Source organism: Stegostoma tigrinum, chromosome 10 (assembly GCF_030684315.1).
Source record: "Stegostoma tigrinum isolate sSteTig4 chromosome 10, sSteTig4.hap1, whole genome shotgun sequence".
NCBI classification, from domain to species: Eukaryota; Metazoa; Chordata; class Chondrichthyes; order Orectolobiformes; family Stegostomatidae; genus Stegostoma; species Stegostoma tigrinum.
In genome coordinates, this window is record NC_081363.1 from 44,725,905 (window position 1) to 44,739,249 (window position 13,345).

Genomic DNA, 13,345 nt, shown 5'->3' on the forward strand with positions numbered 1-13,345 from the left:
GGTCTGTTCTGGGACTTCTGCTCTTTGTGATCTTTATAAATGACTTGGATGAGGAAGTGGAAGGGTGGGTTAGTAAGTTTGCCAATGAAATGAAGGTTGGTGGAGTTGTGGATAGTGTGGAGGGCTGTTGCAGGTCTTATGTGGACAGATTGAGGCACTGAGGCCCTTTCTCAATAGAGCAAAGAAGGATGAGTAGTGACCTGATAGAGGTTTACAAGATGATGAGAGGCATAGATGGAGTTGATAGCCAGAGATTTTTTCCCAGGGTCGAAATGACTATCACGAGGGGGCATAATTTTAAGGTGATTGGAGGAAGGTGTAGGAGATATATCAGAGGTAGGTTCTTTACACAGACAGTGGTGGTAGTAGACTCAGATACGTTAGGGACATTTAAGCAACCCTTGGATAGGCACATGGATGATAGTAAAATGAAGAGTTTACATTAGGGACATTTAAGTGACTCTTGGAATAGATACATGAATGATGGTAAAATGATGGGTTTGCAGGTTAGTTTGATCTTAGAGTAGGATAATAGGTCAGCACAATCATGGGCTGCAGGGCCTGTACTGTTCTATATTCTATGTTCAAACTGCCCATACATCACAGTCTAAGGAAGAATAAACTTTGCTGATCAATACAAACACAAGTAATTGAAAATAAATTAGTACAAGCAACAAGCTGTACTATTATATCTTAACATGTTCTGATTGTGGTTACAAGTTGTAGAATTTACAGTACATAGATATTTGGTTAAAGTAGATAGCTTGTATTCACTGGAGTTCCATTTTTTAACCTTACTTGTTGTTCTTTTTCTCTTCTCTTTCCCCCAGGTTCATAACGGTAATCCATTATACACAAAGTAGACATGTTGGGTTCAATTACATTTCTTTGGATAAGGCCGAGTTGTGTCGAGGTTTTTGGGGGCGGTGGGTTTGTCTCTAGGAGACCAGCAAGTTCACTCATTGTATCTTGCTGGACTCATCTCATTAATAACAACACCCCATGGGATCTCTTAAGTCTGATTTCCTCCCCATCTTACCATGCTCTGGTCCAAGATCAACTTGCCAGTCAGCAGATATCTCAGAATTCTGACATCCCATATGGCTGCACCATCTTTAAAAAAACTGTTGTACACCTGGACAAGAACTGTCAGTCTGGAGCTGCATGGTTATTGATGTTTGTTTCAGAAATGAAAGACAGGAAAAAAAAAATCACCACCCTGCTTTGTGGGCAGGATTCAGAAGGTCCTACTGGATGGAACAATACACAAGCAGGTCTTCCTCTTCCAATTGGACGAGCAGTGAAAGCCATGATACTAAACCATGCCAGCCTGTTGGAGGTTGAGACCCAGGTTAAAGCACTCTCAGGCATCTGGAGAAACGCCTAGCACAATTGGAACAAGGTCAATGTCCTTCTCCAGTCTGCTAATGTAATTTCCACCACCTTCCCTCATATTCACTCTAGCTCTGTTGCTGCACGCACCTCCCACCAAGGCTCATGCTTCACCATGACCACTGTTGTCTGCAAAAATCTTCCCTTCTCACTCACCCTAAGCCCTGACAGCACTGATTCTGCCTACTCATTTGCCCAAGACACCTTTCCACTTGCATTACTAGTTGTGTCTATGCCACCCACTTTCATCTCTTTTAATACCTGCCTCTCTCTCAAGCCATGATAGAAGCCACAACACAGCAGAAAGAGTCAAGATGCGTGGTGTGCTTCCTGTTATTCAACTCTTCACCATTTACGAGAAAAGGATCCTGATTCTGACCACCGGAAGTAGAGCCTGGACTGATATTGGAAGCTGCCTTTGACTTACTTTGTGGAACACCCTCAGCAAAGTCTATTTTTGTTTCTTATATTCAGAATTGCGCTCACACAAGTGAACTTTCTTTTCCCACCACCAAATTCCTGAGTGAAATCTATTCCCTCGATTTAACTGAGGCTGATTGACAATGGTGACAAGTTTCCTAGCTTTGTGTCTGTGCTAAATGGCACATCGAGGCAGCAGTAACATGAGCCTGGTATCTGTGGCTGAGGGACTGATGTACAAATAAAAGCAATGCAATGCAAGGCAAGGATGTCTTCAGAATCTGTACAGGCCCAAAATGAGTTAGTGCTAAAATAGCCCACACTAGTCTATGAGCTGAGTGTATCTCTGATCACAAAGTGACCTTGCTGTGGCATTACAATAATAGTTGCCAGTGCAGCTCAAGGTGCATCATTGAACTTCCTGTAAGCAGATTGGAAATGTAAAATTAGTGCTCTCAAGTCTGTTACATCAGATGCCAATGTCTGTGCTCCTGGGGTGTGTGTGGCAACTGCCCATGGAATATGTCCTCAGACATTGGTGCTCTGTGTCCAACATGGAGATTATTCGGAACCAGCGGTGAGTTGAATTTGACGGGTACATACTCTGGTTTCCTTGTCAGGAATTTCCAATGTTGAGCTTAATTGATGGGTTTGGTAGGATAGGAAGCTGAAAATTAATGAGGTGAATTGAGGTATTGTAAAGCAATAATCATTGTCAGTTGGCAAATTTTAACTGCCTAGTAAGAATCTCATCTTGCTGTTGTGAAAAGCAAAAAGACAGCACAAGTTGGTCCCAGAGTTCAAATGGGCCTCGCTGCAGTTTGTCACCCGGTTCTGTCAAGCATCTTGCTATAGTCTACATTGTTTGGACCTCTGTAGGATTATGCCGATGAATTAACTGTGAATTATTGATGTTTGTTTAATTTTACCCAACTAACGTGTGGTAAGGAAAAGACTCTTTAAATGTACAAAAATATGACTTTTTAAAAATGTTATGTACCTTACATCCGAAATGCAGTTACGCAATTTAAATGGAACGGCACAAGAACTTATAAAAGTTTATTAGAACAGCAAACATTAGCAATTTCATTATTATCTACAACAGTAAGCAACATAATCAGCTTGCTGTATGGTCATGGGCTCCATATTACAATATACTACAAATCTAACAAGCTTGATGAGCACTATATTGGCCACCAATATCATCACTACAATAAGTGAGAAATTTGTGGTCCAGCCACTTCAGACTGCTGAATTACAGATTGATGTTGCTCAGCAACAGTATCAATGAACTTTAGTGATGATCTTAAATGAACCAGCATAAATGTACTGAGCAAATAAATTAGGTCAAAATTCCAGAATTTGGCAATGTATCAAAGATGAACAAATATAACATTCAAAATTATATCAAACACTAAAGTTTCACATATTCAGTTTCTTTTAATTACCACAGTTTTTGATGAATTGATGCAATGACCTCATGTATTTATTTTAAATTCTTGCCCTCCTACAAATAGCTCAAGATTGGCACGTCAAGGATTTTAGCAACTAAACTCATCACCATTTTGTTTAGAAAGTGTTTCAAGACATAAAAATTAACTACTTAAAATTGTAACATGCAGCATGCATATGTCATCAACACTTTGATACAAGACTGATTATAATCGAAGTTAAGGTTCTGAAGGTTAAACACAGTGTTGCATTGTCCTTTTAAATCGATGCCTGGTTGTTTGAATTACCAACAAGTTTAATTGCACCTTTAAAGACTCACTCATGAACACTATTGGTGAGGATTTGGAATTTTCTGAGCAGATATGCTGATTATTTCTTTTAAAACAAGATGTAATGTAAATCAGCCACTATTGTTCATACAAAATTATAAAGGAAGTTCAGGCTTGTAACTAACCAGGAGAATGAGCATGAATGAAGCTTGGTATCATCTGAACCCTGAGATTAGAATATTTGAAAAAGGCATTGTCATAAGCACAACAGAGTGTAAGACACTTTATGGGAGGATGCAATGGCAGTCAGAAATATAATGTCTTTTCATTATCAGATGTCTAGTCAATGACAATAAGAATTTGATTAAATTTAAAGTCTGAAAACAACATTGTAAACTTTATGCTGTAGCAGATAGGATACACTTCTGCTGCATTGTTGTTAGTGGCCAACCTTGTATAGTATGCTATACAATAGTAACATCAAAAAATGCTGCTTCAGGAACTAGGTCCATCTGAGTTCTCAGTCATAATTTTTACAGTTGATCCTTATTATAGCACTTATTCATACCATGACCAGTATGATGACAGGCTGTAATTCACAATGAGCCAGGCTTATAGATTAGTCACATTTATGTGGACCCTCACAAAAGCTAAAGATTAGTTGGAAAAATGAGAATTTGTGGCTTATTTCTGCTGCCTTTGGAATGTTGGGCAGAATTATACTTTGTTTCGACAAGTGCAAGTCATGTTGTGTTTGATGGAAAAAGACTCGCCATAGGGCTGGGTGAGTTTTCTTGCTGTACCTTATCAAACTCGCCATTTTAATTGCTGACCCAATGGAGAGTATCACATTATATCTCTCTCCCATCTTACCACACCCCATTCCCGGAAGAACTCGCTACTCACTGAAAGTCCATCATAAGACATGCATCCCTTATGGTTGTGCGATGTGTAAGTACCCACAGTGCATCTGAAATAGTAGCAGTACTAAAATATAGACATTCGCCAGGTGGTCAATGTGCTTCATTGAGCACTGCCCCTAACCAATGGCTGTGGTGCTTTATGCCTTCCTACTTTAGAGCTGCAACCAATGTGTCGAGCACATTAGACGGGAGGTCATCATCTCCCCTGGAGGAGGCTGGGGCATGATACTGTTCAGGATGTGGAGGAAACATTGGCAAGGCTGCCCACTGCTCCCTCCCAGCCCCCCATCAGCAGCGACACCAAACGGTGGGCTTAATAGGTGAAAGGAGTGTGGGTTATGAAGCGGTGTAAGACCTCACAGCAACAGTTGCACAGGCGGATAAGGGAGAAACACCCTAGGCCACTGACACTCAAGGAGTGCTGGCAATTGATCACCTGCTCAGTCCATAGCAGGAGGAGATCCTGTGGTCCTGTCGTTTAGGGACTTCATGGACATGTTCATAAATAATTAAAATCAGGAGGCAGGTATTCGGGCACTATGTAGTTACTATTGCTCTTACAGAGAAAATGGACTGACCATGATCGCTCACTGAATCTCAAAGGCAGAGACTCAATCTGTAAAACCGACCCCGTGGGCTGCCTGTCTGTGGTGATGGCTGGGACAGGTGTGGAAAGCTGCTATTAACTAACTGTTCTGTAGCCTCCCTGACTGATGGGGGCCCCCAAGGATCTGGGTGCAGACCACATTCCGAAAAATTTTCGGACATGTTCTAATGCTTGCTGCAAATGCCTCGAGTTTGGTGTGAATGCTGTTGCACATGGTACAAATGGTAGCCGGATGTTGCACACTGACATAGGAGATATAGCAGATGCACTTAACTGAGCACTGCTTACAGCATGGTGACCTGCCTGGTTATGTGACAGTGCCAATTTCCATCACAAGGCATGGCAAGCTAAGGCTTCCATGCTGTGGGCATGCTGGCAGGCACCAGGTAAACGTGAACTGAGAGCGAAAGGGAGCCGTCCGATTCATACTGTCAACCAGGTGTCTCTTCCTTTGTGGCTACTGTGTACCCTGCTTCACAAGTCTTGAATTGCAGGATGCAAATATAAGAGCATTTCATTGATACCAAGATGGTGCCAATGGCTCCCTGAAAGATGGGCCCTAGTGCCATTGGTGAAAAGGGTGCAAGTGGCTGTTGCTCGTGGGTTGTGCTCTGCACTGCAGTTTGGCTGTGGACAGTGTGGAAGTCATTTGGAGCAAGTAGCAAGTTGAACACTCTAGATACCCACTCAGATTTCTTTATTGAGTTTTCCTGAGAGCCAATTTGTCTTGCATATTTGGTAAGATTGCAAACTGTGGCAACTTGGGCTGTCAGCAAGTAGTAGAAAGTATTAATTAGGAACATGTTCTTGTGCGAGAATCCGAGAATCCCACCATGTCCTTTCAGCAAAGCAGGTAGTTGACTTAAGACGATGTCAAAGTTGAGACAACTATCTCACCTGTCTGCCACACATCTCACTTCAGTTGCTTATTAACACTACAGGTACACTTTAATATTTTCATTTAGGAAAGGCAGATTCTCGTTAGGGTGGTAAATTGTTACTTTCTGTTTCTTTTTTCTCAAGGTCTAATACAGATAAATATTATGATTTATACAATGAATGAAAGTAGTTTTAAGTGGTGCTTTTAATTTTGTAAATTATCCCAAGGCACTTTAGAAATAGTCATAATTAAAAAATGATGTGCACTTAGGGAGAATTTGGAATGGGATTAAAACTCTCTCAAAACTCATTTATGTTTTATGGATCTAGGAAAGGATTTTAAAGAAAATACATTATGCCTAGGGTCAAGGCCCGAAACGTCAGCTTTTGTGCTCCTAAGATGCTGCTTGACCTGCTGTGTTCATCCAGCTCCACACTTTGTTATCTTGGATTCTCCAGCATCCGCAGTTCCCATATGCCTATTATTTCTGTTTTTGTTTGTACAGATGATTAGAGTTGGAAGATGAGATTATTGAAGTTGGAAGAGATTAGAGATAGGTAGAATAAGGCAATGAAGGGATTTTAAATAAATTGTATGGAACCATAGTGCCAATGCAAAGTAGCATGAATGGGGTTGATGACATTGTGGGGAGGAATTGATGTAGTTTTAAGTGCCTTGAAGTACATTGTTTCTGGAAGGTGCAAGAGCCAAGAAGAATTAAAATGCTGGAGGTACACAAATATTTTATCTTGGTGAGGTAGCTGAGATAGGAATGGAACAGTTAATTGAGCCAATGTTGCAGAAGTGTGGGTGACTGGTTATAAGAATATAGAAGGATGGTTAAAGATCAGTTCAAATCAAATAGTGTCAAGAATACAAATGCCCTGGTTTAGTTCTAGCATGACAGAAATTGGAAAAGAATCATGACTAAAGAGTGTAGTTCAATGTAACACACCAAAATAATGGCCTTTGCCTCCCTCATGTTGAATTAGAAGAAGGGAATTCATTCATATGTCAATGTTTGACATTTGATCTAGTAGCACCAGCATTCAAAATCAACAAAAGTAGCACAGGTAGAAACTTGTGCTCAGCCTGGCAAGTCTGAACTGTCACATTCTGGGTTACCTAATTGAGCAATTATCCTCCTTGATGAGGGATCCTTTCCGAACCCAACTTCTCTCCAACTGTATAGCTTGACCTTTACACTTGGAATTATTTGTGAATATACCACAACCAGACTAAATATTGTATTCCAAGGTATAGTATAACTAATGCCCCTGTGTAATCTTCACTTTTGGTTGTGCTAAATATTCAAGTACTTCCAATTGTGATCCAGTTGTAATTCCTTGCTCACAATATAATCTGTGGTATGTTTAAAATGTAATGTTCATTCTTTTGCTAATGGACTTAAAAGAGTAGATGCTGGGAGAATGTTTCTTCTGACTTGTGTCAAATTAGGGTGTCACAGTTTTGGAATAATGAGGTGGCTATTCAGGATTGCAGTTTGGAGAAATTTGCTCACTGAAATAGTTGTGAATCTTTATAATTCCGTATGTTTGAGAGCTGTGAATACTTAATCATTGAGTATATCCAAAGCAGAAGTCAAAAGACTGTTGGGTACAAAGTGAATCTCGGAATATGGAATTGTGTAAAATATTAGAATTGAGGTAGATGATCAACTAAAAGTTTACTGTATGACCAAGAGGTCCAAAGAACTACTCCTGCTTGTATTTTTACATAAGAAAAATTCTGTGTCATATACTTTATTCATGTTATAGTCTGTTCAATGAGATGGATCTCAGTGGAAATACTATTTTTGATAGAAATACTAATTGTATGTTTATCCACAAAAATATATTGTAAAGTGTTTGACTCAAGGGATTCCCAGCTTGGTCCAAAATTCTGATTTTTTAATAAAATGCTTTCAAGTTTGATTTGTTTATCCAGGAGCAACTCTTAAAATTATGTCAAAAATAATAAGAAAGCAGTAAAGTCAAAGGATGGCAACTAATTTTTCACTAATCAGATATTCTACTTACTCCTAATTAATAGCATATTACAAGGACATTTTTACGTAGAAAATTAAAATTTAAGTTATTTGTTGGGACTGTTAAATATGCCAGAGATTGCAGTGTTATGATTTAAAATGGCATTTCAGATGTTTAATTTAAAGGATTCTAGTATTGTATACAAAGCATGAACGTTTCTACAGACTAATGATTTCCTATTTTATTGTGGTCCTGGCTTAAAACATGTATCCGAAACACATGAGAAACTATTATCTTGCAGAAAATTTAAGTAATTCTAAATCAAAAATACAAACATGCCTTCATACCTATTTTCAAGTTTAAATCGCGTTAACTGAGCCTAGAATATTGATGCTTCAGCTTTCCAAAAAAGGAATGAAAGAAAGACAGGAAGCAAAAAAAACCAATAAGAACTTACAACAAAGGGAAATTTAATGCAGACTAAGTGCCAAATACTGCATTTTGAGTGGAGGAATAAGTAGAGACAATCTAATCAGAATGGTACAATTTACAGGGCATAAGAGTTTGAGTCGTGGCTGTTTATTTGCACAAAGCCTCGAAAGACGCAGGACAAGTTGATAAAGCACAAAATATCCTAGGTAGGGGTAGAGGGCATAAAAACTTGTAAGTGCATACTAACTTTACAAATTACTGCTTAGGCTTCAGTTGGATTATTGGCTCTGATTTGCGTTTCTAGATTGGGAACAGAGTCAGAATTCCTGGCTCCTTAAACCCAACTTTTGAATATAGTTGCCCGCAGTTTTGGTGCACAGTGGTAGACTTCTCACCTTTTTCATCATTGGATAAATATGAAAGCGCTTCCCCTTCAGAGATAGCAGTCTGACCATGGCCTCATCCTCATTTATTTGGATCTTCCAATCCACCATGTTGTGCTGCATGCAGCATACAACAGTTATTTGTGAACCACTGCAGAGGCATATTGGATAGCTACTCCTGAGTGATCAAGGAACCCAACTCTCATTTCTAGAATGCCAACAGTCACTCTCTACTGTTTGTGGTGAAACTGCTGGTGTTCAGTTGCACTTTGCATCAAATTGTGGGTTCCTAAAGGATATAATCAGGCAAGATCTTAGTAAGTCACCTTTGTCCCCTGAAAACGAATCTTGATCTGCATTACTCACTGAATTTTATGGGGGAGTTGGGAGTTATTTCATATAAAGGAGTCATGGAAGCATGTGCATATGTGAACAAATACATTATTATGGTTGATAGGCCTTTATTGCAACATGAATGCAAATCAATAAAATTCTGCACCTGGGGTAAAAACTACAAGTGGATCTCTGATTTTGGATGGCCAAATCCAAAAAGAAATCAGTATACTACCTGACATGAGCAAACATGACTTACATCATATCCTTTGTGCTGCTGATTGGGAAATATAAGCCAGGTCATCCGCTATGCTCTGGAAAGTGCCTATAGGACAGAAATGTATTGAGACTGTAGCTTCACAGCCACTGTCAGGGCATGGTGGCCACAGGATTGTGGTTTCAGTTGGTGCTGCAATATGCAACAATCTCTCTCAGCTCTATCCAAGCCTCCTCTAGTGTAGATTTTCTGTCAGATTAAGATAGGACATTATACACCTGTAGACTCTCCCCACAGGATAGAACTTGATTGCCCTCCTTCTTGTTCTAAGAAGGTTGCTGGTGTAACCTTTTCCTCATGATCTTCGGTCCTCTCTCTGGACTCCAACTAATCATTGTTAATTGTTTTATTGGCTTCTATGTGAGACATAAGCCATTCACATGGTCTCTGCTCCCTTGCTTGAAGTATGATGTGCCCTTTAAAAGGAAGAATATCTTCCTTGCACCTGGGTGCAACTCTTATGTAGGGACAACAAATAGTTGCCTTGGCAGACCATCCCAGCCTCATCTTTCATTCATTAGGTTAAAATAATAGCATGATTAAAGTTACTGATGTTCTCTGTTCAGTTAATGCAAGTACCTCTACAGAGTTCTCCAAGGCGTACTGTAGCTATCCAAAGGGAATCCACTGAAACAGGTCAAGTAAGCGCACTCTGGATTTGAGACAGCAGGGAAACCAAAACCTTGTTTAAATGGACAGACTTGAGTATTTAATAGGTCAACAGTTTCCAGGACCTGTGGCATACCTGCAAAAATAGGAAGATATCAGTTCTGGCACAGGGCTTCCAATTCTGAGCAATCTCAAGGATTTTGGCATTAACGCTGTGGAGATGGATTCTGATGCAGTGAAAATGTGGTCCAATAAATCCAATTCTGGGTATCATAAGTTAAGAGAAATGTTAAGACTTTGGGATGGGAAATATGTAGCTTTATCAGATTGAGAGGGATGAGGGATTTCAATAACATAGAGAAACCAGAGATGCTGGGATTATTCTCCTTACAACAATTAAGGTCAAGAAGTGATTTAGTAACTATTCAATACTGAGAAATTTTTAACAAAAAACAATGGAGAGAAAATGTTTCCACTAGCTGCAATGTCTGTAAACAAATGGCACAGATTTAAGATAACTGGTAAAATTGCTGGTAGAAATGAGAATACATCACCTAAAAGTTAATGGGGATAGATAGTAGCAACTTTCAAAAGGTAATTGGTATTTGAAAATCAAATATGTGCAGAGTTATGCACGGGCCTAATGGGCCAGAAAGCTTTCTATTGTGCAAATTTTATTCTGTAATCTATCATATCATTTTCTCATCAACAGGTAATGTATCAGGCTTTATAATGGGTATTTATTTTGTTACACAAAATTGATCCCACTCTCCAAGTCAAAACCATATTCAGATTTCAGTAAAATGAAACATGCAGAAAACATTTAAAAATTTAACCAATTGGTCAACCAACAGAAAATCTACAAAGATTTTCAAAAATTCTTTGAAAGAATGTTGTGCTTCCGATAATATTTTCTTAATCCTCGAACAATTCTTAAATACTTTTGTCTCTATCTAAATAGTAGTCTATTGTTCAAGCTCCCAATTTCTATGAGAAATGTGCCAAAACTATGCTAAGATTTGAACTGCGTGTACATCAATGTAAATCTTTCCAAAACTATTCCACCATACAACCAAAGAAACGCATACACTTTTTTGGTTCGATACTAGATACCACATATATACAGACAAACACTGAACCAATTATTCTCACTAGTCTTGATAATGCCTTGGAACTTCTCCAATTGTATCTGTAAAGCACTAGATTGATAATCAGAATCTAGGATTTTGACAGCATGGATCTAATGGGCTGAACAGCCTCTTTCTGTGCTATAGTGACTCTATGACATGTATTGTACACATATACACTGTTCTTTAGCTTTTTTAAGCCAGCATAGTGCCTAACACTTATACAATTAGGCTGTCATTGAATCAAGATTAAACAGAACCTGACCGAGTATTTCCTAATTCTTGGGTATTCCAGGTACAGTACTTATTGCAATCTTTCCCTTTCAATGTCTGATCAGGAATCTATCAGCTTAGTGAAGATGTGCAGGTTACCTTTTGGTAATTCAAACAGCTGATTTGGAATGGTGTTGAATATAGATTCAAAGGCAACAGGAAAGAATAAATCCTGGAGGTTAATAGCAACCGTGAGTACCGAGCAATGTAATTGATTAGAAATATAGCACTTTCTACAATTACACTGCACTGCAGCTTTTCTTACTGCAGCAGCTAAATCTGTATGCATGGCAATTTTAGTAGCATAAGACAAAGTAAATCAGTAAACAGAAAATATGCTTGACATTAAATTACATTTCAAGCTGCATTGAAACTTTTACAATTTTAGTTAGCACAAAGCATCAAAGCGAACACAAATGTTCTGATATCATGACTAGAAACTTCATCTATTTTTGGTATCCCTCCAGTCATTAAGCACCAACTAGCGAACTTGTATTAAGTGATGTTGAATCTTTTAAGAATCTTAGCAGCAGGCAGGGATTCCTGTCACCTGGATCCCAAAAGACATTACAGCAGGTTTCGCAGAATGACCTGGATTAGGATGCTGTTGGGTCTCTTGCAGTAGCACAAGCAGCAGCAGCAGCAGCAGCAGGAGCTTGAGGAATTTCCAAACCAGTGTGGAGAGTCACCTATAGAGAGGTTGACAACAGAACTGATGAAAAAAAAATTACTTTTCAGATATTTCTAAGAAAAAATTAACATTTAGTGTATCTTACATGACATTCAAAATAAGAAAAAAAAAGTACGCAAGTAAATAAATTTGCACATCTTAGAAACATTTCCCTATACTTGGATTCCTCATTGATTTGTACACTCATTTCAACACATCATTTGCTTATATACTGTGATGGTTTCAAACTTAACAAAAATTACTAATCAACTTATTGGAACATGTTACGATATACCTCTGGAAGAGGTGAGAGTTGACCTGGATCTTTTGGTCCAGGTAGGGACTCTCATTAGGTACACTATCATTACATTGTAAGGCACATATCAAACCTTTATTCATAAGCCTATTGGTAAATCAAATTCCTAGCCTGTAAAGGTCCAGATTTCTCAAGTGACAAATGGCTGAGGCCCATTACCCACTCACAAAAAATTCACAATAATAATCATTAGACCTGGCTGTCAGTAGGGGCTATTCTCAGATAAGGAGTCATGGAGTTATACAGCATGGAAACAGACCCCTTGGTCCAACTAGTCCATGCCAGCCATGTTCCCTAACTAAACTAGTTCCACCTGCTGTGTTCGGCCTGTATCCCGCCAAACCTTTCATATCCAAATAGTTATCCAAATGTCTTTTAAATGTAGTAAATGTACCTGCATCCACCAGTTCCTATGGCAGTCCATTCCATGCACAAAACACTGTGTAAAATAGTTGCCATTCATGTCCTTTTTAAATCTTTCTTCTCTCACCCTAAAAATATGTCCGCTGGTTTTTAAATCCTCCACCTTAGGGAAAAGACCTTGACTATTCACCTTACCTATAAATCTCATGATTTTATAAACCACTGTAAGGTCACCTCTCAACCTCCTATGCTCCAGTGAAATAAGTCCCAGCCTATTTTTATAATATGTGGCAAAGAAACAGATCAACAGTAGTAGATTAGCCAACTTTAAGTACATTTAAGTTGTCATTGGACCTACATGGAATAGTGTAGGTTAGATCGGCTTCAGATTGGTATGACAGGTCGGCACAACATGGAGGGCAGGAGGGCCTGTACTGTGCTGTAATGTTCTATGTTCTATGTCATTCAGCCAAGCTGATCCAGGCCATGTTTATGCTCCACACTAGCCTCCTCCATCAAATAAGCTGACTTGTTTTATTGATTCAACGTTGTCGGCAAATGTGATTAGTTAATCATTAGTCATGTAGCAAATATTCCCATAGCTTCAAGCTTCTTTAACAAGGCTGAGTGA

At 39.0% G+C, this 13,345-nt stretch overlaps 1 protein-coding gene across 4 annotated transcripts in view; it reads right to left on the minus strand.

Annotated features, from left to right (window-relative positions):
• Positions 1-11,544: 11,544 nt before the first annotated feature.
• trim9 (tripartite motif containing 9) overlaps positions 11,545-13,345 on the minus strand; it is a 94,943-nt gene continuing 93,142 nt past the window's right edge. For all 4 annotated transcript variants that reach the window (XM_048537379.1, XM_048537377.1, XM_048537378.1 and 1 more), the window contains one exon: positions 11,545-12,054. In XM_048537379.1, coding sequence (XP_048393336.1) covers positions 11,962-12,054 — 93 coding nt within the window. In that variant the 3' untranslated portion in view covers positions 11,545-11,961. The remainder of the gene's footprint in view (positions 12,055-13,345) is intronic.